Source organism: Scardinius erythrophthalmus (genome assembly GCF_964197995.2).
Source record: "Scardinius erythrophthalmus genome assembly, chromosome: 15".
NCBI lineage: Eukaryota > Metazoa > Chordata > Actinopteri > Cypriniformes > Leuciscidae > Scardinius > Scardinius erythrophthalmus.
This window is the reverse complement of record NC_138235.1, coordinates 27,533,074-27,557,480: the sequence shown is the minus strand read 5'-3', so window position 1 is coordinate 27,557,480 and position 24,407 is coordinate 27,533,074. Positions and strand designations below refer to the sequence as shown.

At 37.1% G+C, this 24,407-nt stretch overlaps 2 protein-coding genes across 6 annotated transcripts in view; both read left to right on the top strand.

Annotated features, from left to right (window-relative positions):
- Positions 1-8,846: 8,846 nt before the first annotated feature.
- On the top strand, positions 8,847-14,525 carry asb8 (ankyrin repeat and SOCS box containing 8). 4 transcript variants are annotated; one of them, XM_081386239.1, is made up of 4 exons: positions 8,847-8,934; positions 10,833-11,039; positions 11,117-11,221; positions 12,559-14,525. In XM_081386239.1, the coding sequence occupies exons 2-4, from the start codon at positions 10,911-10,913 to the stop codon at positions 13,192-13,194; spliced, it is 870 nt and encodes a 289-aa protein (XP_081242365.1). In that variant the 5' UTR covers positions 8,847-8,934; positions 10,833-10,910; the 3' UTR covers positions 13,195-14,525. The 4 variants fall into 4 exon arrangements, with proteins under 4 accessions (XP_081242365.1, XP_081242363.1, XP_081242362.1 ...); XM_081386237.1 differs by having other exon boundaries at positions 8,847-8,972; XM_081386236.1 differs by lacking the exon at positions 8,847-8,934 and adding an exon at positions 9,434-9,746.
- A 1,219-nt stretch (positions 14,526-15,744) lies between these two features.
- atf7a (activating transcription factor 7a) overlaps positions 15,745-24,407 on the top strand; it is a 31,470-nt gene continuing 22,807 nt past the window's right edge. The window contains exon 1 of one of the 2 annotated variants that reach the window (XM_081386234.1): positions 15,745-15,818. The gene's annotated coding sequence lies outside the window, so the exon portion shown is untranslated. The remainder of the gene's footprint in view (positions 15,819-24,407) is intronic. The other variant, XM_081386235.1, reaches the window with a different exon arrangement.

The following is a 24,407-nucleotide window of genomic DNA, read 5'->3' as shown; positions in this document are numbered from 1 at the left end:
ATACACACACGTGTGTGTGTGTGTGTGTCATATATATATATATATATATATATATATATATATATATATATATATATATATATATATATATATATAAAAATAATGAGATGAAATATGATAAAAGTCAAAATTTAAAATGGTATTCACCTCTCCTGCCTGGAGCACTTCCAGAGGAAAAGTCTCATGAAGTGACAATGCACAGACTGGGGTATCCAGGCAAAATGGGCATCAGAAATTGGAAGCATTTGTTGCTTGCTGAAGGACACCATCAAATAGGAAAAAAACAAACATTTTATGCTTCTAACTTGACAATGTCCCTTCAGAATGTAAATCCATGTGAATTTTTTTCCTTCAGAGGTGGGTGGCCTCTCTTAGCCCTGCTCGGGAGAGGTGTGAAAGTGGGCAGTTGGGTGGCCCTGATGGTGGTCTGCAAAGAGCTTATGCACTAAGAAAAGGAACATGCATAAACAATGTCATGCACCTATACAAAGATATCACTTTGACATGCAATGATTCATCTTTCTTTTCTTTCATTTTCGGTTGATTGATTCGCAATTAAAGGACAATGGGCGCTCGACCCCTGGGGTGGTTTGACCGTGTAAATTAACCTGTGTGTGGAAGGATGTGGTTTGCTTTAGAGTCGATTCATCTGGGATTTAGATCCCGTGTAGAATATGTGGCGCGTGCTTGAAAGTGGATTATTTCGCGAGTATCTTTAGGGCTGACAGTGCGTTTTGGTCTGGAGTTTTGCATTAGTTTGCGTGACATACTGTAGCTCGTGATTAACTCTGTAATGGGCGCTCGGATTTACTTACGATCAATTTTGGAGCCTTGTTAATGATTCAAATATATAGCCTACTGTCACTTCATGAAGTCAAAGCCTGCCAATTATGATGCTGTTATGTCACAGATTTGCTTATGGGTGAATCTTTTTTTTTTCTTCTTTTTTTTAATTTTATGTGTGATTTGTCATTGTTTTGTAGTTAGTTTGAGTAATCAACAGCCTGTGAATGATAACTTTAACAGTCAGGTACATAGGCACTCATGAACTTTGTCATCTCAGATTTGTTTTGTTTTTGTGCATTCTCCTTCCTGGACTGCTTTGAGCATGCTCAAATATCCTGATGATTAGTCAGGTTATGTTTACAACAAGGTGATGGTGGTTTGGGCTAATGCAAGGCAGAGTCAAGAATCATGATCATTAAGTGGATTGGTTCTGATTTAGAAGGTTTCCTGTTTTCATAATCTTATATTCAGAGTTGATTAATTGGATGGAGCTGTTGGTCATAATGATGATATAGGTCAAGCAGGTCTGACGTTTAGTTTCTATCCATTACATTTGAAATGATAATATGGTTACCACTGTTATATAACAATCACATAAGTGATTGTTTCTTAAGGCACATTCATCACCATCACCTCCTTGTTTCAGTGGAAGAAATCCGTTGTTTATGACCTATTGGGCATTCGAAAGCCAAAATCGGCAGTACTGGTCTCTTTTGAAATCATTTTTATGATGATTTATGTGCGAAATGAATGCCCAGAGTGGGTTATCTGGCTCAGGGGTGACATGTCTCATCTCATTCCTGTCAAATTAAATCCGTTTCTGGTCTCACATTTATGTGAATTTCCAATTCGGTCATTTCATGACGTTTTATGTTTTCAAGGAGATGATATTTAAAGGAGAATTGAATGTTAGATGCTTGGTATCACCTGAATGTGTCCTCCATGAATTGTAATACACACCCCCCTTATTTAAACGACGACATTTCTTCCCTAAACAGAGCGTTTTGACTGTTGGACAAATGACAATATCAGTGCAAAATCCTCTTGTAACGATTGCTGCAAGGTTTCATATAGCTTTGCCATGGTTAATGTGAGTGTCGTCATTGCTATGCCAATGCCAGCGTGTTCTTTTTGATGGGGTGGCATGTGTATGGGTGATAAGAAATTGTTGCTTTGGTAGATGGTACCTGATAGTGACTAAGTTGGGAATATGAATAGCAGGGATGCGTTCACTACAAAAAAAAAGTGCTGTGGTGAATTGGTGCTGTAATTTGAACGTTTAATCAGGAGGATACAGTATTGCTGTTCAATTCAATGTAAAGTATTGCTTTTAAAAACTGATTTTTAATTTATTTTAATTCTGATGTCCCCCCCCATGCAACCCCCCTGTCCCTTGTAAGTTTATCATATGTACAAAAAACATTGGGAGAGAGTCACAGATTTAACATATTTGTATATTTTTTTTGAGATTTCAGCAGAGAAAATACTTGATGCATTTACTAGAGGCTTAGTAATGCGGTAAATAACAAATCACTGGGGCTTTTTTTTTTTTGTTTCTTGTTTTCATTAATGAATTTGAGCAGCTAGTGGTTTAGGATAATGAAATGCACTAACTTGTTAAAAAAAAATCTTGTTATGTAATGTGAAATTATATTAGGAGCATAAGGTAATGATATTGATGTTGACAGGCTTGCAAAAATCTACAGAAAATAGCAAATTTCTCTTTAATGTTTGGGTTATTACTGTTAATTGATTTAGGGATTGGTGTGGCAAAGGGAAGAATTATATAACAATGGATTGAAGTGAGACACTAAATTCTAGCTGTCTGCATAAAATGTCACAAAAAGAAAATAAATTATTTTGTTTTGGCCTTACTCTTGACTGGTTCATTTGCCGCATTTTTTCCCAATTTATGTTATTGAACTCTTTTGTGTTGCTTTTTGTCTGGTTAAGAAGAGATTTGTAGTCAGTAAAAAAAAACATTTACGGATCATGGATTTATTTTCCCTAAGAAAGGTACTGAATAAAGTACTTTATTTAAATTATTTAAAATATTGGTAATTAAAGAGTGAGTTTATTACTTTTTTCCCATTTTGTTATCATACACCACCACAGCCATATCACACTGTGGCCCAACACTTGGTGCCCACTAAAGCTAAACGGATACCTGTACCTGGATGGGTTGCTGCTAGAAGAGGTGTTAGTGAGGCCAGCAGGAGGTGCTAACCCTGAAGTCTTGCCCAATTATGGTGATGGGGACATTATACTGTACTTCGGATGAGATATTAAACCAAGGCCCTGACTCTCTGGTCATTAAAAAAATCCCATGGCACTTCTCGTAAAGAGAAGGGGTGTAACCCCGGTGTCCTGACCAGATTGCCTCCATTGGCCCTCATCAATCATGGCCTCCTAATAATCCCCATCCATTGAATTGGCACTATCACTCTCTCCTCTCCACCTATAGCTGGTGTGTGGTGAGCGCACTGGCGCCGTTGCGTTGTCCAAGTGGATGCTGCACACAGGTGGCGAGAGACCACCTGATATGATTGTAAAGCGCTTTGGATGTACAATAGTATATAAGAAAAGTGCTATAAAAATCTGTTTGTTCGTTTCATGTCTTTAAGATATTTTTATATCTTATATTATAATTGAAGTCTCTTATGTGACACCAAGGCTGCATTTATTTGATTGAAAATAGTAAAAACAGTAATACTGTGAAATATTAATAATTAATAACTTTATATTTAAATATGTAATGTATTCCTGTGATATTAAAGCTGTTTTCTACAGCCATTATCCAGTTTTTAGTGTAGTGTCACATGATCCATCAGAAATCATTTCAATATGCTGATACATACGCACGTACGTATATGTGTATGCATAAATCAAATGTAAGTTCATGTCCCAGTTACACTTAATGTTGTCAAATGTTCCTGTTTAAATAAACATTACATAAAAAACAAAAAACAAATTTGTCTTTTCACATGAACTATGTAATGAATGTTCTATTCATTAAAACCAAGTATAAATTTCAAGTTCGGTTTAAGCATTTTTACATTGATTCTAAAATAACTAAAGGCACAATTTATATGGTACAATTTCTGGTAAGCTACGTTTTTTTTTTATTGCTTGAAACAAATTTCAGGATTTCAGTTCAATTCTTGTGATTTGATTTAATATTGACTAATTTGGATAAATATTAGGTACACAAGATAGGCGTTCATTTTTCTCAAGAAAAAAAAATCTCACCTAATGCTGTAAACATACAGAGAGCCCTCTCAGCTGGTAGTATTATTTAAAGGGGACATATCATGCTAAATCCACCTTTTTAGCCCTTAAATGCATTGTGTTGTATATTTGGAGTGTTTAGAAGTACAGAAAAGTTGAAATTATTCTCTTCAGGTGCTTCGTTGATATCTTTATATTCTGTTTTGGTCATATTTTTCAACCTGTTCAGATTTTTCTGTTATCTATGACGTTTTGTGAACAATCACGTCACAGTATTTGCAGCGGAACTGCCAAATAAGGACTAGACTTCCAGCCCAACACTTCGAGCAATCCGCCATTTTTTATTTCTCGCTGCAATTTTGTAGTCCAAGCTAAAAGATGCAGAAGTTACGAGAGGGTAAGTTAAAATGTTCGGTTGTTGGATGTAGTAACCCATACGCTTCATTACACCGTCTACTGTAGATGAACTGCCGCGCTTATGACAGTGCGCATGTTTAACTGAAAGAACGAGCAGAGAGAGAGTGAGACCCGGTCGCGCGCGCGTTCACTCTCTCTCTTCAGACCCTGGCGAAAGTGTAAACCTTCTCCATACTAGACGCTGTCTTGCTCTCTCTCCCTCGCACATATTAATCAAAATAAATCGACACGGTGGTAAAAGGTCGGGAGACCAAAGTTTCATGTGTAAATACAGTAAGTAACACACCATTGCGATACATCCATATGAAGACGTTCTTCTGCAGGTTCGTCGTCTTCATTTTCATCTCGCTCCGGCTCCGGACTCTGGCTCGAACATGTAAGTCTTCCGTTGTTGACATTTTGTTAATAACGTGTGAATAAAAAGTTTCTGTGCCGCTATAATCGTATCTCTGCTATTAAACTACAAAAATGGCCGAACGGGGTGGAGTGTCACCTCTGCAAACTGGAGAGGGGGCGGGTTATGATGTGTCTCAATTGTATTTAAAGAGACCGCACCAAAACGAGTTGCTGTCAGACGCACACCAGAAAAGGGGTAAAAAGGGGGCCTGTGGAGCTATAATAATGAGGAATTCAGACCCAAGCATTGCAGTTCCGCTTTATATAGACTACAAATGTATGATTTATATGTTAAAAGGAACGATTTAAAAGCATGATATGTCTCCTTTAAGGTTAAAAATAACTCAAATGAAATATAATGCGTTTTTTATTATATTAACAACTTTATTTAATGATATAAGTAAAACTGTAATAAATATGTAATATAGTACACATATTTAGCTAAATACTCTCTATAGCTATTTTTTTCTAGCCAACATGCCTATGGTCATCAAATGGCTTTCCTGAGGTAAATGTTATGTGACATAATTGTTCTCTAGCTGTTTTATTGACCCTTTCCGCGGTTGAAAAACAGTGATTGATCGACATTATGTATGATGAATATACATTTCGGTAAGTTGTAGCCAAGGCCTACTGTAGTAGCCTATCTTTCAACAGTGTTCGTGTTTATTTAGGCTAGGCTACTATTAGCTAGTAGAGATCATCGGTTCACGTGCCGCTGGGATCTGTCACGTCACATTTACAAACGCCAAAACGGTATTTATTGTTTGAATTTCGTAATAAAATTGACAGAATCTGAGAGCTGAGATTTTTTTTTATATCTTAACTAACCTGTTCTGTCTAGTCTGTTGGTCTCCGTGTCCTCTTTGCTTCGCGATTTTTCTGTGCGTGAGAAAATGGATACGTGGCGTGTGAAAAGTGTTAATTGCGTGAGTCTCACGGTGAATGCGTGAGAGTTGGCAGCTCCAGCCAGGATGAAGACGAGGGAGCTGAGAAAAGCAATTAGGGCTGCTCACAAATATTGGGCATAGCCAAATCAGCAGTTTGGTATGTCCTGTAAAAGAAAGAAACAACTGCTGACTTCAGCAACCGTCAACGACCGGGTCGGCCAAGAAAAACAACAGCAGTTGATGACAGACAAATCACACACACAAAAAAACTAAACTAAAATAACTGTCAGTCAAATGATCAGCAACCTCCAAAAAGCTGGGGTGATGATGGTCTCACAATCTACTGTTCACAGGAGACTTCGACTGAAGAATTACATATACAGAGCAAAACTCAATCTTCCATCAGCACCAAACATAGAAAAACCAGATTAGAGTTTGTGAAAAAGCATAGAGATGAGTTTTATGAACAAATGAGACAAAGATGAACTTTTATCAAATTAACGGGGAAGCAAAATTGTGGAGAAAGAAAAACTGAACTGCAAATGATCCAAAGCGACCTCATCTGTAAAGTATGGTGGAGGTATCCTATAGTGTCATGCGTATCATGGCTGCCTCTGGACCTGGCATGACTGTGGCAGCAAAATTAATTTCGAAGTGTACAGGAAAATGCCACCAGGCTCAAGTGCTTCATTTTGCAACAGGAAAATGACCCAAAACACGATGAGTTTCACAAATTCAATGAGTATGAGAAAGAAAAGGACCATGTCATTCTCCAGATTTAAATCCAATTGAACATGCATTTCACCAGTTTAAGAGGAGAACAGGAAACTGAAGGCAGAAACTCCCCAAAACAAGAAATGGATGAAAACGACTGCATCTCTCTCTCTCTCTCTCTCTCTCTCTCTATATATATATATATATATAATATATATAATAAAACTTTAATAAAAGTGCAGTTCTTAAAACGTGTGGGTTTAAACAGCCAGAAATAAAATGTGACAGACTTTTATTCTTTTAATTATATTTACAGCTGTCTTGACTTCACAGCACAGCTTTACTGTCCAAATACTTATGCAGGGCACTGAGTGAGTGAGTGAGTGAGTGTGTGTGTGAGAGAGAGAGAGAGAGAGAGAGAGAGAGAGAGAGAGAGAGAGAGAGAGAGAGAGAGAGAGAGAGTGTGAGATAGGGCTGTCACTTTTGAGAAAAATCAAATTCGAACGGATATCGAATATCAAGAAATGTATTCGAATATATTCGAATATCTACGAGTAAAATGAAGTTAACGAACAACCTCGATCCATCAGGAAACGCCACATGGTCGCTGAATTTCACTGTGCTTCATGAAGAGTTTTTCTTTTGCGTGAAAAAGCCGTTCGCCGGAGATGTGTTAAAAGATAGCGGAGTGCATTCATGATTAGGCTACCGGTATAATAATCCTCCTGGCGCCGGGTCTGAGTGAGTAATGTACTCTCTTACCTTTGTTATTAACATTAATGACACTTTAAGACCAGCCGCTGCGGACAGAGACGCGATCTGACATGCGTCGCATTTTCTCACAAATCTCTACGTTCATTTAAGACTTTATTTAAATAATTTAAGACTGCTCTTATGAGGACACTCGACAAAACGGACATTTGGCATAATTTGTGTGTTATGGTTTGTTCAAGCCCGAAAGAGAACTCGATACTGACACGTGTCTTTTCTGTGGGTCGTGTGTGTGTGTGTGTGTGTGTGTGTGTGTAATGGGCAGGAATTACAGCGCGGACTCATTTGTCTTGTCGTTATCTTCCATTTTCAAAACAAGCTGGCTATTGGCTATTATTCGGTTGATTTGGTCATGGGCCTACGCTACAATACGTTTAGAGCGGCCGCTACTGGATGAGATGGCAAACAATAAAATAAAAAGCAAACGGTCTAATCATAGACTGTAAAAAATGCGCAAAACATGGCACTTTAAAAACCGGATAGTTTATTTATAGTTCGGTTTCGGATATTTCACGTCATGTTCGAATGCATATTCGAATATCGAATAAAAAGTGACAGCCCTAGTGTGAGAGAGAGAATGATTCTATTATGTGTGAGGATGGAGCTTAACCAGCATAAGTTTAAACCTTTATTTTTTGGTGTTTTTGCCTTTTACCCTTATAGGACAGTGTGTAGACAAGAAAACAAAGTAGTAGACAAGATCAGGGAAAGGTTATGAACCTGGTCTTGAACTCGGGTCTCCTGAAGCGCAGACAGTGCACTACACACAAGGACATTGGTGCCAACTGGCTACCAAAAATGTTGTAATTATTAGAACCTCATTTTTTACATACAAACATATGGGAACAGAATCCGACGGCAAGCAATCCAGCGGTCGGAATCCGTTCCCCCACCCAAATGATGAGAGATGTTGATGTAGTGGCTTAAAAGATGCTATGTAACAATTTAAAAGTCTTTACTGTCACTTATGTTGAATTTAAGGCGAGACACGACAGGTGAATAGGGTACATTTTTTAAATAACAGATATCACCATGAAACTTCCTCAGTTGATTAGGCCTACTTACACAATATAAAAAAATGTATTACAAGTTTTTGAAATATGTATGTTTAATTATACAAATTAGGCATCATCTCATTAAATATGTGTGATTTTGTATATATTTTCGGTAGATAGATCTGAACATACGATAAAGCCAGGTGCAAAATTCTTTTTTCATTTTGTTTACACACAATATTAAAAAAAAATTCAGAGGGATTTCAGGATTTATGCTTCATTTCCTAGGAAATCAAAATATATTGTCCATAGACTTAAAAAAAAAAATCGCCATATTTTCTTGAATAAAATGTCAATAAAATCAGGCCAGGAATGATTTATTAACAAATCCCTTGGAAAATATCTTCAGAATACTGCTAAGTGTAGCCTATAACTGGAAAGTTTGGTGTAGCCTACAGGTGCTACATAGGCTGAGATGTTTGTAGCCTACTGGAGAATGACAAAAAACTAATTTTGAGAAAACGGCATTTAAAGATTTAATAGCTCTAAATGAGATTTCGTCATTAGCTTTAAATCCCCCTTTGGACATTCACGATTGGTTACTGATAGAAAGGAAATGCCCATATTTGGGTTACATAGCGTTGTGCAGGAGACTCAGAGCTTTACAACGACGATACCGGTCATGACAGACTGACAGACGGGAACTCGGCATGTCGCGTTGGAATGCTAACTTCTTGGTAAATTCGGGAGAAACAGCGCCGCAAGTAAACAAAATGTAATAAAATAAACATCTTAATGTATATTTTCAACGTTTTCTTTATAGCAGCTTGAAAGAACATTGAATGAGTAAACTAGCCCAAAATCTCAAAACTGACCACTGCATGAAAAATCGATGTTTTTGCCTGCCGTGTCTCGCCTTAATGCATTTAAAATACTTACTGACCCTGAACTTTTGAGCACTAATGTGTTGAGGACAATCTGCAGACAGTACATTGTTTTCACAAAAATAAAACACTAACAGTGTTATACATCTGTCATAATATAATATTGGTGCATGCATACATTACACTACTTTGACAAATTTAAGCATTATGTATCTTTTGGGTAAGTTTATCTAAATTGTTCTGTAACATGGAAACAATGGGGGTGTGAGGGCACTGAGTGAAGTGACATTCAGTCAGGGGCCCGCAGCACAGCAGGGCCCATCGTGTCTATATTTGGCACGAACAGTACGGTATGTGAAGAATGGCCTCTCACACATACAGACGCGCACAACTAATTTTAGCTGTATTTCTAGCCGCAATTACACGATACAAATGTCTCTCGCCAATGAAAACAAACGGATAAATGGCGTTTTAAAATTGTTTGTCACTTCCTCTCGTGACGTCACTGTGTTTGTGTTGAGCGAGCGGACACACTGGCAGATTAGCTCTCCAAACCTGCAGCTGGTTTCACTTCTTACAGTTACAGTTTTAGCATCTAATCGTCTTCTATTACACACTTTACATTTCTCTTTTTTTCGTACACTTGCACCTAAGAAGATCCAGAGGTAAGAAAATGTTATTTCACGTCCCGGGTGTCGAAACTAGCCCCAAACGGCTAACGTTAGTTCACTCCGGTAGGACACATACAGAAAGGAGTGATAAACATGAGCACAACACTGTATTTTCTTTTTCTTTTTTGAAAGCATTTATTTTATATGCGACTAGACTTTTTTTTTTTTTTCTAGCGCTATTAAGCTGTCATGTTTTAGACTTCATTTGCTTGTCAAATGTGGGTTTTTGCTAGCTGATCTGTCATGCGACCTTTTGTTGACAGCATGACAACAAGACGAGACGGACAGCAAGCAGCCCGTTTGCCTTATTTATCTGGATGACCCAAGCTGTATGCATATTTTGATCAACATTTATAAGACTGGGTCGAGTGTGTCAGGCACCTGCTACACGCAGAATACATTTATTTTACTAGTATAAACTATATGTCAATGGTTTTCATGTCTGAAGCTCCATTTAACCCACCAGAGAATTACCTGAACCTAGGAGTACCAAAATTTGACAAAATTAAAAATGAATGAGTGTTTTGAAGAGATGCATTATTTACCCTCATATCATATGGACAAATAGAAATTAATGAATGAATAGAGTTTGAACATTTAAGAAGTGAAAGATTAAATAAATAAATGCAGAAAATATAAATAAAGGCAACAATCTATAAATTAAACAATAAAAAACGGGTACAATTAATGTACTTTTTTACATTAAATTACAGGCAAATATAAAAACAGTACTAGTATGAAAACAAAAATGTGTTTATCTTTTATTTATTCATTTATTATGATTAATTTATTGACATCTATTCATTTTTATTTCATTTTAATAATTGTCAAGTTAAAATATAATCTTCATAATTTTTTTATCATTTGTTTAATATTTATAATATTTATTGACATCTATATAATTTGACAATTGTCAGATTATTAGTCTATTATTATCATTAAATAAATTGTACAAGTCAACCAGTACTAAATATTAAATTGGTATTAAAGAGAATAATGATTCCTAATGTAAAGAAAGATATTATTTGTTCTGTCAACATCATTCTCGTTAATCGATTTTTTTCTCTTTTTTCTCTCTAGGATTATTTTTTCACTTTCACAGCCATCTCATCTCGGTGTGGCGTCACCCAGCCTGGGTGAAATGTCCTGTTGTTCCACATGAGCTCTACTATGTGGTACATCATGCAGAGTATTCAGAGCAAATACTCATTGTCGGAAAGGCTCATTCGAACCATAGCGGCCATTCGCTCCTTCCCACATGATAATGTGGAAGACCTTATACGCAGGGTAAGTTGTGTCACCAAAGCTTTAGAAAGTTGTTTCGTATATATCACATTCTGAATGAAAATGTGCTCCTTTGACAGGGAGCAGATGTGAACAGGATGCATGGCACGCTGAAGCCCCTGCACTGTGCCTGTATGGTGGCGGATGCTGATTGCGTGGAGCTCTTGCTGGAGAAAGGCGCAGAGGTACATCATATAGCTTAGACAACCAACCATTTCCCTAAATTCAGTGTTTTGACAGTTTAAATATTTGTTAAAGGGTTAGTTCACCCAAAAATGAAAATTATGTCATTAATGACTCACCCTCATGTCGTTCCAAGCCCGTAAGACCTCCGTTCATCTTCGGAACACATATTTTAGATTTTGTTCGAGAGCTTTCTGTTCCTCCATTGAAAGTCAATGGACATGTCACTGTTCACGTCCAGAAAGGCAGTACAGACATCATCAAAGTAGTCCATGTGACATCAGTGGCTCAATCTTAAGTTTATAAAGCGACGAGAATACTTTTTGTGCGCAAAAAGTAAACAAAAATAACGACTTTATTCCACTATTCATTTCCTTCTCTCTGGGCCTCGCGTGAGTTCGCGTAGTGTAATAGCGCAGCGCGTCTATGTTGTACGTCACACGCATCACACATGATCAGCGTCGGCCAATAGTGAGCCTACGTGTGACGTACAACATAGAGGCGCTGCGCAAAAACACTACGAGGACCAGAGAGAAGGAAATGAATAGTGGAATAAAGTCGTTATTTTTGTTTACTTTTTGCGCACAAAAAGTATTCTCGTTGCTTGATAAACTTAAGATTGAGCCACTGATGTCACATGGACTACTTTGATGATGTCTGTATTGCCTTTCTGGACGTGAACAGTATGCCGTCCATTGACTTTCAATGGAGGAACAGAAAGCTCTCGGACTAAATCTAAAATATCTTAAACTGTGTTCCGAAGATGAACAGAGGACTTACGGGCTTGGAACGACATGAGGGTGAGTCATTAATGACATAATTTTCATTTTTGGGTGAACTAACCCTTTAAGGGGAAATTATTTATTCATATCAGAAATAATTAATTCATAAATAGCATTATGTTTTTGGGAAGTCACTCCATAAAATATTTTAAAAGCCTAAACCAACTTTTTATTGTCATAAATAGGTAAAAAAATCTTGGATTTTCACTTGGATTGTCAATCATGAGTGTGTGCAGTGGTCCTCTCTATGGTCCTCTTCATCATTTCCTGTTTTGTTTTTTGTTTTCTTGCATGTTGGTTTGCCCACGTGACTTTGATTTGGCAGACAAAAGCTTTTAGAATATTAATAAGAAATTAAACCGTTTTGTTAAAATCTATAGATAAACGTTTGGGGTCAGTAAGATTTTTTTTTAACTATTATTCTGAGTGTGTTCGAAAACTGTAAAGACATTAAAATGTTTACAAAAGACTTCTATATCAAATAAATGCCCTTCTGTTGACATTTCTAATCTTCAAAGCATGCACATTATAGAAGATTTATACCATTTCTCACATAGGTAAACGCCTTGGATGGTTACAACCGCACTGCCCTGCATTACGCAGCAGAGAAGGACGAGGGTTGCGTGGAGCTGCTTCTAGAATACGGGGCCCTGCCAAATGCGCTGGACGGAAACAAGGATACCCCGCTGCACTGGGCCGCCTTCAAAGATAACCCAGAGTGCGTACGGGCCCTGTTGGAGAGCGGCGCCTGTCCGAATGTCCGCGATTACAATAACGACACGCCCCTCAGTTGGGCGGCCATGAAGGGCAACCTGGAGAGTGTGCGCGTGCTGCTCGAATACGGCGCTCAAGTCCACGTCACCAACCTAAAGGGCCAGACGCCCATCTCGCGGCTGGTGGCGCTGCTGGCTCGGGGCCTGGGCACGGAGCAGGAGGAAGAGTGCCTGGAGCTGCTTTGCCGCGCCGCGGGGAGGTTCGAGATCCGCAGGGCCGACGGCTCCTTACCGCGTGAGCTCACTAAAGATCCTCAGTTACTGGCTCGACTCACTAACCTGGTAGCCCAGCCGCCCTCGTTGCGAGCCTTGGCGCGCTGCGCCGTTCGTAATAGCCTGGGAGTCCAGTTCCTCCCGTCTGCGGTGAAACAGCTCCCGCTTCCAGAGTCAGTGAAAGAATATGTGCTCCTCAGAGACTGAGCGAGAAGACTGTCCTTAATGTCAGACGCGGTCTTCTGTTTATGTGAACATGTGATTGTAATCAGACTGCAGTCTGAAGTGTGTCTGTCCATATACAGAGTGAATATGAGAGGAAGTTGCCCATTTTTTTGTTTTGTTGCCATAATGTCATCAAGCAAATTCAGACTTGGGTTGCAGTGCGACTATGTGCTTTGGTGCAGAGAAATAGCGATCTGGTAGGAGAGAGACGTCGATAATGCATTTATGAACCCATGATGTTAAAATAACAGATGTGAAATATTCTAAAATGCAAAATTATTTAAAAATATTATTTACACGTAAATGCAGTGGAAACAAAATAACACTTTAACAGCACTTAAGTTATAATCATATATTACATTCTTGCGTTTCAAACTTCTTGGAGTTTTTTTTTTAATTTATGCCGTAATGTTTTTAAAGGAAATAACTGAGGCCTTTAGATGAAGTTTTAAAGTCAAATAAATATTAACATTTTTGTTAAATCATTTTATGAGGTTTCCCAGTCATCGAAAATAAGTACATCCTGGAAAAGTTGGGGGAAAAATATAGTAAATTTGCCACAAAAACAACATTGTTTTACATTTGTTCTCTAATCTCTGGCATTTTGAAGTATGACAGTGTAAGAACACTTTATTGGATTTCAAACCAACGTCTTTTTCTGTCCCTCTATCACTTTCATACTCATGATGCATATTTCTCTGATTTAGAGTGTTGGACTGTATTATACATTTTTTTTTTTTTTTGGTGCTAATGATTGCAGAAAATGAGCTGTGCTTTTACGTTTGAGATGAAAACATTACGAACCTTAACAAGAATCTTCTGTGTCAATATTGGGAATGTTCATTTTCTTTCAGCCTCAGTGTCACGTTAGCATGATCATTCCAAATGTTGGCAAATTGTAAATGGAATGTCTTAAATGAATGGACGTCTACACTTGTGAACCCCAAGAGATTTTTTGCAGCTCTATTTTCATTTCTCTTGTTGTTGTTGTTGTTGTTATATTGCTTGATTAAGAAGTATGTAGTGCTTACATCTAGTTTCATGCATGCAGACTAACCAGTAAAAGACTTCATGCATTGTTCAATCGTTTTACTGCAGTTATTTCCCGAAATCAAGTGAACTGTGAACATGATCAAGGGCACATAATGCTTTGTCAATGACACAAGACCTTATTTGAACTATGTGTATACATTTTTTTTACCAGTAGAGGGCGCTGGAATACCACATGATATAAAACAGTCAGATAAAGCTACAGAATTTTGTCAATTGCCTTGTTTGTAAAATACTAATAATAAAAATAAAAATTTTACATGAAAGAAAAAGACTGTTACATGCAGTATCAACCCTTAAGGAAAAATTATCTATAGTTTTAATTACCTATATTTAACCTACTTACAAGTTGCAATAGTTAAAAAACCAGCCATTATCTATTAAGACTATTTTACATTAATTATATTAGCTGCAAAAGCAAAAATGTACATTTGATTTTTAGCATTTGCTGTATGGTACTTTTTTAAGATAAAAAACACTCTGTGAAGCCATATTTTTGTTTTCTGAATAGGAAATTTGATGAGAAAAGTGCATACTTTTATTGCATATTATCATTTCAGTTCCTTATTTTAGCAAGCACTGTTTGTTTTCCATCATGCTTTATTTAAACTCCTGTCGAAGCACAGGATGTCCTCTTTATGAGAATGCAAATCAGTCAGGAAGGAAACTACAGTAGGACTGAATAAAATAACCTTCCTGTCCTTTCAAAGCCGTCACCTCCAGTTTACATCACAGTTTTCATCTTCATCATTGGCTTACATAGTTAATCAATAGCAGAGGACTGAATCACTGAACACTTGTGAAGAGAGACAAGCCCAGAGATGGGAACCACATGTTTTTTTTTTTTTTTTTTTGTCAACATTGCCAAAGTTTATAACATAATCTTAGGGTATGAATAATAAAATAAAATAAAATTCTTTGCCATTAAGATTTGGAATGCAGAATCACTGTTTAAAGGAACAAAGAAAACGACTCTACAATCATTTTTTATATTTTATTTTATTATCAGAATCTTGGAAAAATAGATTCGAGTTTGATATAACGTGTTATATATTATTGTTTAATATATTGAGAATATTAATATTAAATATTAATATTAAACGGGTCAGTTTAGTACCTTACAAAGAAATCTTGGAAATTAATTTGCGTATTAAATTTATCCTACGAAATACAGATGGCAACAACAAATTCTAGACATTTATTTTTAGTTATTTACAAGTTAAAATAATCTATTCTAGAGTAAGAACATTAACATTCATATTAAAAAGTTCTTGCCACAAAAAATATTACAGTCAGAGTATTATGAGCTATAATTCTTTCATCGACATGTTTCTGTATCATCATACAGAAAGTAAAAGCATCAAGAATGTCAGCATATGGAATTACCAACTAATGAGTTGACAAGATCGTAAACACCCCAGGTGAGGGACGCCGGGGACGCCACAGACACGCTTGTGTGACGCCAAAATCTCGCGATACTTCACTGGGAGGGGCGTGTCAGATTCCAAGAGAGGAGAGAGAGAGAAAGAGAGAGAGTGGGATAGAGGGGCGCTGTGGTAAGTTTGTAAACATTCTTATTCTGTCAAAAATGTGAAATCGATGATTGTGTGGATTTGAAACAGTGTCCAATCGTTATTTATATTCGTCAAAAAGGTTTGTCTGTGATCGAGAGTAACTTTAATGTGGCGGCTGTGAGGCTGTCAGATTGGCAGTGGTCTTCCACCGAGGTCTGCGCGTACACTGCAGCTCGTTCAGGGCTCTTGACAAGCGAGGGCAGAAATTTTAGCAATAAGAAAAGTGTCAAGCCGCCATTTATTATTACTATATACTATGGAGTTGTTGTTTTTATTTTATTTTTGTCAATTAATACGTTTTATTACTTATATAAAATGGCAAATTAGATACCACAGTTACTTTATTTGCTTTAAAGTAGTCTTTGCATACTTTTGTTTCTGGGGGGGGAGATATGAGCCTGTACTCTGTAAGTCCGTGAATTCCATTTTTGAGTGGAATTTGCGTCCGCCAATGAGACGCAACTAATAAGCATGATTGACGTTTATTGTAGCCAAACAGCAATTACATAAATTTGATTGACGTGCACGTGACCAATCAGAACAACGGTAGGGCGGGCACATGCGGGAAAAGGCTGGCTTTAAAGTTGGCATGTCCGCAAGACATCAAGTTAGCATGGGTTTGCTAAATAGTTAGCGACGTTTATTTTCGGCGAGGACTCTAGAAACGAACGTTATTTTATGGTGTAATGCAGCAATCCAACATAAGAGGTAGAAATTGCACATTAAAGTGTCAGAAAATTATATTTAAACAAAACCCGGCAACCTTACCTTTTGTTTTTAGTTGCCATAACTGTACATTTGCCTTCAAAAGTTTCTATTTTTGTTACCCTACACATAGAAACAATCATGAGTTAAAGTAGGATACATTCCAGAGATGTCTGAGTAACTTAGTGCTGCTTTTCATATTTTTAACTAAACTTTTTGCTAAAGGTTTAGTAAATGTTAAAATTACTATTTGATTAGGTTATTTTTTTTGTTTTTGTCATGAATAAATAAAATAGGTCAACCCCACACAAATGTCAGCATTCTAAATCACAATATTTGCTTGCCAATTAAACACACAATACTTGATTATGGCTTGTTTGTATGATATATAAAAATGCTATACAAAACAAGCACCTGCTGTTGATTATCCCAAGTGTTGTGTATATTTGGCCAAGATCATTCAAATAAAACAAAGATAATGTGAGCATTTCACATCTTTGTTCATAATGCATGTAGCGTGAAGAGACACCCCCCAAAACCACTGATAACCATCTACTTTATTTCTTCTGAGCATGTGAATGTCCTATCTTAGAGTGCCTGTAAACACATCTGAGGACCTGTAATTGTGTATATAGGTCATCTTCGCATGGCGCTTGTTGAATTCCAATAATGTTACTCTTTGGAATGACTGTACGTCCCCATATAATACATCATCCTCTCAGTAGACATATTTGCTTGTGCACTAGTGAACATTTTTGCAGCTGTTACAATAATTGCTTCTCAGCGACTTGATTAACGAGAGCTCGGAGCCTTGCTTGTTGCTTTCACCTCTGCTGTAAGGCATCTGCTGTAGTAGCCTAGCTCATGGTGAAGACGCAATGTGAAGACGTTTTACAGGAAGGAACTTCATATGCAAGTTTCACATGATGAAATCGGCTCTGTTTCTGACTTGTTAAAACCATGCTCTGTGATTAAACGTCAGTGAACTGTGAATGAAGGATTAGCCTATGTTATGATTATGTAAGTTGTCCTGGCAACAGTTTTATACAGGATAATGTAATTGACAGCACGGTTGTCCGGATGCATCTATTGAGTAATTGAGCAGACCAAATAACACTGTTTCAAATTTCCAGCAGACCAAATAACAGACTGTTCAAATAAAAGAGACAATAAGGGTAAACTGCCAGCCGTACTTGAGTTGATTCTGGGCATCTGTGCTCTTCTAATGTTATGTAATATTTGGTCTGCTCTAAAAGGTGTGACAGGCCCATGAAGTACTGTGAGAGAGCTCTCAAAGATTGAGGGAGATACTCCATTTTTAGAAAAAAATGAATGGACAGTATGGGTGGCTGGAAAATCCGATTTTGGCAAACACGTCAGGCTTGATGGATTGCTGTGATTTCGGGATCGTTAAAATATGATATTCACATGCCATCGTGTTGCTGTAATGTTTAGAGAACTAGTAAAATATGCCAAAATATAGTTGGTATGTCAATTATAATATAATTAGCAGCTCTTTCAGAACATGGCCATACTCGACAGCAATATATCTTGATATTTCTTTCCAGCCTTTTAATATAATCTTGATGTGTATTTGCTCTGGAATTTCTAATTTTTTTTTATCTTTTTTTGGAGTCATAGGATAGGATCAATCATCTTGACCATACACTAAAGTTTAATGCAAGAAGCAAAATATTGTAAAAAGTTAGTCATTAGTCATTACTCCAGTCTTCAATGTCAAAAATGGCTTATTATTAGCAATGTTGATGGTTATTAATGTTGTGTTGCTTAATATTGTTTTAGGAACACCATAGAAAGTTCAAAAGAACAGCATTTATTTTGAACAAGATATTTTTTGTAACATTATAAATGTCTTTACTGTCACTTTTGATCAACTGAATGCACCCTTGCTCAATAAAAATATAAATGTCTTAAATAAAATCATACTGACCCCCAACTTTACAATATCAGCATTTACATTTTAATTAATTTAGTGTTGCATAATACTAAACACCAGCAAAATCATTGCAATATATTGTGGATATAGATATGGATATGGAACACTTTTGGCTTTTGTTGACTTGTAGCATGTCCAACATTGTTGTAGCAGAGTTTTTTTTACAGAGGGGGACTTTGGAAGGGCGTCCACATTGTTCTTAGCGGAGTACGGGCCCTGGGGATTGCATTGGGCTACATTGTGTATTTCCTCACCATGGATTTAGCACCGGGCACACTGCAGACATGCAGACATGGATCTAAAGTTTCATTTGTTCCATTTTCCAAAGCTCAGGTTCACTAAGGTTACATAAATCCAAATCGGCCATAGAACGCAAACCCCTGATCCCCGACACTATCCGCAGCACCTTTGGCCTTTACCTACGAGTTACCGAACACCCTCCAAAACCGTTCGTTCCATTCTCTGCTCCCTGTCCCACTTTTCTGTCGCTCCCTTTTTGTGGGGTCTCCCTTACTCTCTGGCAGCTCACTCACCAGATTCCTCATTCTTGGCTCCAGCTGGAGCTATTAATACAGTTTGTTTTGTCAGTTTCCTAGCAGACAGCATCAAACAGTGCACGCCTGAGGCAGATTATAGCCGGACCTCGCTACACGTCCACCTGCTGAGTAGGAGAAATCCATGTTAACAGCAGGATGCTGCTTGTCCCCTTGTCGGACCCAAATGATTCTGAGGAACCAGGCTTTGATTAAAACAAAATCATGGTTTTTGGAGGGGGAAAAAAAGCCACTGAAATTTCATCCTGAAAAATCATGGAAATTTCTATAGGGAATATACATGTTCTAAAATATTTCATAGCTTATAAATTCTTCTTAATACATTGTCAAAATCTAGTTTTTTTTTTTTTTTTTTCAAATCTAAAAAATCTAGGCTAATGAGTTACGGAAAAGTTATTGTTTACAAAGTTACCTCTAATAATGCTAGTTGTTCCTGTATGATCTGTTAATATAAGACTCATAATTTTTAAGTAATTTTGGATAAAAGCTTCCTCTTAATGATTCAATGTAAATGCAAAAGTCATGGAAATTGATTGGTCGAAAGGTGTGGGAACCCTGAATGCATTGCATTTTTAAAAACTCAACCAAAGCAGTGCACTGCTTGTACTACCAGCTGTCTTCCTGTTTAAATTGTTGATGATAGACAAACCCAGCTGTTTGATTTTATCTTCGGTAGTACAATCAAAGATGGATGCTGTCAGAGCCGTGGCCTAGCAACTAGCACTAGTGCAGGGACACATTGAGCTATGCTTCTCATGTAAACTCTGGTTTGAGTCTGGTTGTATCAGTTCCCCTTTCTCGTCATCATTTTCTGTCCTGTTTCTACAATCGCAATCAAAACAAAAAGTGACAGAAAGGCCAAAAAACGTAGAATTTTCAGCAAATAAAGTTTAGATAATTGATAATTGAGCTTGGTATGGTGTTGCGTTCTCAAATAAGCTAAACCAGTCATAGTAAAGTTCTTCGGCAACTTTATCAATATTTCAGCCAAGCAAATTATACAGATTGCTACTTTAGCATCCTTTTTTTGGTCACTGTGAAGTGTGTCCAGTATCCACCCAGTTATTTTTAGTTTATCCACGTTGTGTTCACGGTAATAAATAAATGCTAAATAAATGCTGACACGGTTAAAATGCGAAATTGAAAAAGCGCTGTTTAAACGTCACCGTTTCAATCAATGGTTTCGGCCCGCCAAAACTATTTAATCCAAAAACGTTTTTTCCCCCAGCCAAATATTTTTGTTTGCCAACGTTTTTTTGTCTTTTTAGGTGCAATTTTGTTAATGCAGACTCTTTGAAATGTTAAGAGAATGATGTCTGATTAATAAAGGGTTTTATTTAGAATTTGTTGGAAATAATTCAGTACAAACGTTCAAATGCTTCCCATGCTTTTATATTGCAAACAAGTCTTAATCATAACAGGAAGTAGTCTTAGATTACTCCAGAATGTCTTTGTTAATAATCTATCTTGGCTCTATTTTTGTTTTGGATGGTCAGTTGTAGCACACATTGATGCAGGTGGGCCGATCTCTGTTTGTCTGATTTATTGTGATGGTAAACTTCAGAGAGTGCGCTCCCCTAGTTTGAGGCTCACTGAGATGTGGACACTTCACCCAGGGTATAACGAATGGGTGGTTCTCATTTGTATATAGTCACTCCGTGCATTTCTCTGACCAAACTGTCTGTGTGTATTGCAACCAGACCGAAAGCTCTGGCACCAAGCTGTTGGCTCACTTGTAGAGCGTGTGAGGTCTGCAAGGAATCAAGCCGCTTAGCTTGTACGCCACTTTGATCTCGGTCGTAATGGGAAGGGCTTTTCAGGGGCAAACAAGATGCAGTTACTTTCTTTATGGAAAACAGAGCAAGGGTCTTGGCAGTGGCTGCTAATTTCAGCTTGTAATAACTGCACGTCCCTCCACACGGGACACTTGAACACTAACACAATTGAAATAGTGATGTATGGACATTGGTGTTTATGTTTAGTTCTATTCTATTCTATCCATACATCCGCTTATCCTATGTAGGGTCACGGTATTCTATTCTAATTAAAGTCTAGGCCTAATATTTGATTTTATTTATTTAAAAAATATAATGGTTTTTATATTTAAAAAAATGTTTTTTTTTTTTACTTTTTATTGTTGTTGTTGTGCCTTATATATAGCATGTTGACAACTTGCACACTAAAAAAAATCTTTGTACAGTAGCGTTTTTTTAGGGATGCACGATACATCGGCCACCATATCGATATATGTTCGTTTTTATATTAAAGCTGATAAATAATGGATTATTTCCTTCAGCTGAGACACTTCCGATGCGCACTGTTAGCCATGATGGTTTTAAATTGCGTGAAATATGATTGGAATCACTTCAAATAAGGAAAATACAGTTAAGCGCAAGTCTGTCATATAGGCTACATAAAATTATAATGAGAACATTTTAATTGTGTGCTTGGGACATGACTTTTAATGATGAGAATTTAATCAGGCTCTCAAAAATTATATAAAAATGTGGATTTAGATTTATCAGCCAATAAATCGTTTATCGGCCTTTAAATATAAAAAGTTATCGGTATTGGGCAAAATTTTCATATGAGTGCATTTTCATTTTTTTTTTATTTGGCTGTTGTGTCACATCTTGGAGTGTTTTTTTTTAGTGTCCTCCCTCAAGTGTTGTGTTTTAAGACAATGTGAGTTTAAAAATAGTCCTTTAACCTTAAAAAAAACTCATCTTGAGACCACAGCATTGTTTAATTCTTTTGTGCTCTGTCCATCTGTACACAAGGGCTACATTTATCTAATGAAGTAATGTTTTGTAAACGCCTCCTAAACCGCATGTGCATATGAGTAATAAATGTTTCTTGAAATATGTATATTTTTTGCACATTCCTATTCCATTGGCACCTTGAGCGCAATTGCTTTTGTTTGCTGTAAACTTTGCAGCGCCGGTGTTACATAAATTGGCATCGACTCATGCTGCAGACCTGCCATTTTAAATGGCTTTTTAAATTTTCACAGATGACAACGCAAGCAAGCTTTACCCATTTAAATCCCTGCTGTTATAGTCAAGGAAGATGTTTGGTTCATTCTTCACCTTTTGTTTGCGCTGGTGATTGTGTAACACACCAGACGTCATTCCGAGCTGGTGGGGCATGTTGAAAGTTTAATGAAACTTCCCTCCATTTAAATTTAATGAACGTGTTACTTTTTCCAAAATTCCCAGCCTCTCCACACGTGGGCCGTTGGGTTTAAAGGAGTGAGAGTGTAGATTGCTGTAAAGACAGATTCAACCATCCCAGTCAAGATGGCTAAAGGCCACCACTACTAAATATAAAACGCATGTATAATGATTCTAAACATGTGTGTCATACATAAATAGATTTAGAACAAAAGCTGGGTAATGTATTGAATATTTACTGTATGTTCGTGATGTTGTCAGTATAAAAGGAAGCAACATTGTGAAGATTATGATTATGCTCTTTAGTTAGCCGATAGGTTTACTAAGGACCTTGACATAGTTTTATTACTTTTCCTAATGGCTGGAATACACTAGACAACTTTCCCCTCAGTATGCAGTCTGAAGGAGTCGCTGCTGGTTGCCACATTAGTCTTCACATTTTGGGCTGTCAGAATTGACAGATTTGACGTAAAATTACGTAGTGCAGAAGGGACGATTTTTTTGTTGTTGTTTCAGATTCAGATTTCATCCAGTTGGAGGAAAAAAAGTTAAAATTCACGTGAATCAGTTCAAACTGTCTGTTACAGTGAATTGATTCAAAACTCAGATTCAGCAATTCATTTGCTTCACTTAAAGGGATAGTTCACCCAAAAATGAAAATGGTCATCATTTTCTCACCCTCATGTTGTTCCAAACTTGAGTGAATTTCTTTCTTCTGATGAACACAAAAGAAGATATTTTGAAGGCCCCAATGACTTCCATAGTATAGAGAAGAACAAAAATACTATGGAAGTCAATGGGGCCCATCAACTGTTTGGTTACAGACATTCTTCAAAATATCTTCTTTTGTGTTCGCCAGAAGAAAGAAATTCATACAGGGTTGGAACAAGTTGAGGGAGAGTAAATGATGACAGAATTTTCATTTTTGGGTGAACTATCTCTTTAAAAATGGTTTGAGGTCTCCATGTTGGATTTTTTGTAGAGTTATATGTTTGCAAATGTTTTTGTCTACTACTATATATTGTTGTATTAGTGTATATAAATGCAAATGATAAAATATAGCCTATATTTTTGTGTTAATTAAGTGAAAAGCAAAACACTTAGTTTTAAGCCATTTCTGAGCAAATATCGCAATTCGCATGTTGAATGTTGTTGTTGGAAAACGTGGAAGTTTTTACATTTTAAAATTGTGATTTCCAGGCCTGGAAATGTCATTGAAATTTTTATTTTAAAAATTCATGGACATTTTTTGTAATGCCTACTAAATGAATAATTAATCAAACTTAAAGGGATAGTTCACTTTGAAATAAAATTTTGGTATGTTTTAGCTTACCTGAAGGGCATCCAAGATGTAGGTGTCTTTTTTTCCGCAGTAGTTTTAATTTTGATATTTTTAGGTCAAACCGTTCTTGTCTGTCAGTCATATAATGCAGGTCTGTGGTCACTGTCTCAAAGAGCATGCACAGAGTCCAAATTAAAACAATTCCCCATCGTCCAAATTAAACAATTCCCCATCGTAAGTACACATTGATGGCCTAAGACACGAAACGAGCGGTTTGTGTGAGAAAACGAATAGTATTTATATCGTTTTTACCTCTTATACACAGCCACGTCCAAGTGATCTGAGGGCGCGCGCGAATCCTGGTGTGTGACGTGTACGCAGACTGGTGCATAGATATATACACTAGATTTCGCATTGGCTACGGCAGTTCATTGGAACGAATGTCTTTAAGACACCTACATCTTGGATGCCCTTGAGGTAAGCTAAAACATACCAAAATTTTATTTCAAAGTGAACTATCCCTTTAATACATGAACTAATTAATAAAAAAATTGGCTAAAAATGGCTTTTTGTGAGTATAACCTGCAATCAGAAGTCATGAAAAAACTCTGGATAACCAGTGCTATTCTGAACATAGGCTAGATCCTAACATGGATCCAGGGAAGCTTTGGTTTGGTTTGATTACAGAGTAATGTCAAACATGCGTGTGTTTGTGTGGAAGGTGCTGGCAGTTTGTCTGGAATAATTGCAGTGGTTCAGCTAATAGGAAAAGAGGGAGTGTCTACAACGAGCCAATACACACGCATGCCATTCCCCTGGATCAGAGCGGCTCATTCCAGACATGTCTCTCCAGAATTACCATTAGAGCACTGCCATTCCTTCATTTACAACACTTACACT

What these genes read in the sequence shown, in the direction of transcription:
- asb8 (XM_081386239.1), top strand. Translation starts at nt 10,911, where the DNA reads ATGAGCTCTACTATGTGGTACATCATGCAGAGTATTCAGAGCAAATAC. An exon ending in TGGAAGACCTTATACGCAGG is followed by an intron (nt 11,040 to 11,116) that starts GTAAGTTGTGTC and finishes CTCCTTTGACAG; the next exon opens with GGAGCAGATGTGAACAGGAT. An exon ending in TGCTGGAGAAAGGCGCAGAG is followed by an intron (nt 11,222 to 12,558) that starts GTACATCATATA and finishes TTTCTCACATAG; the next exon opens with GTAAACGCCTTGGATGGTTA.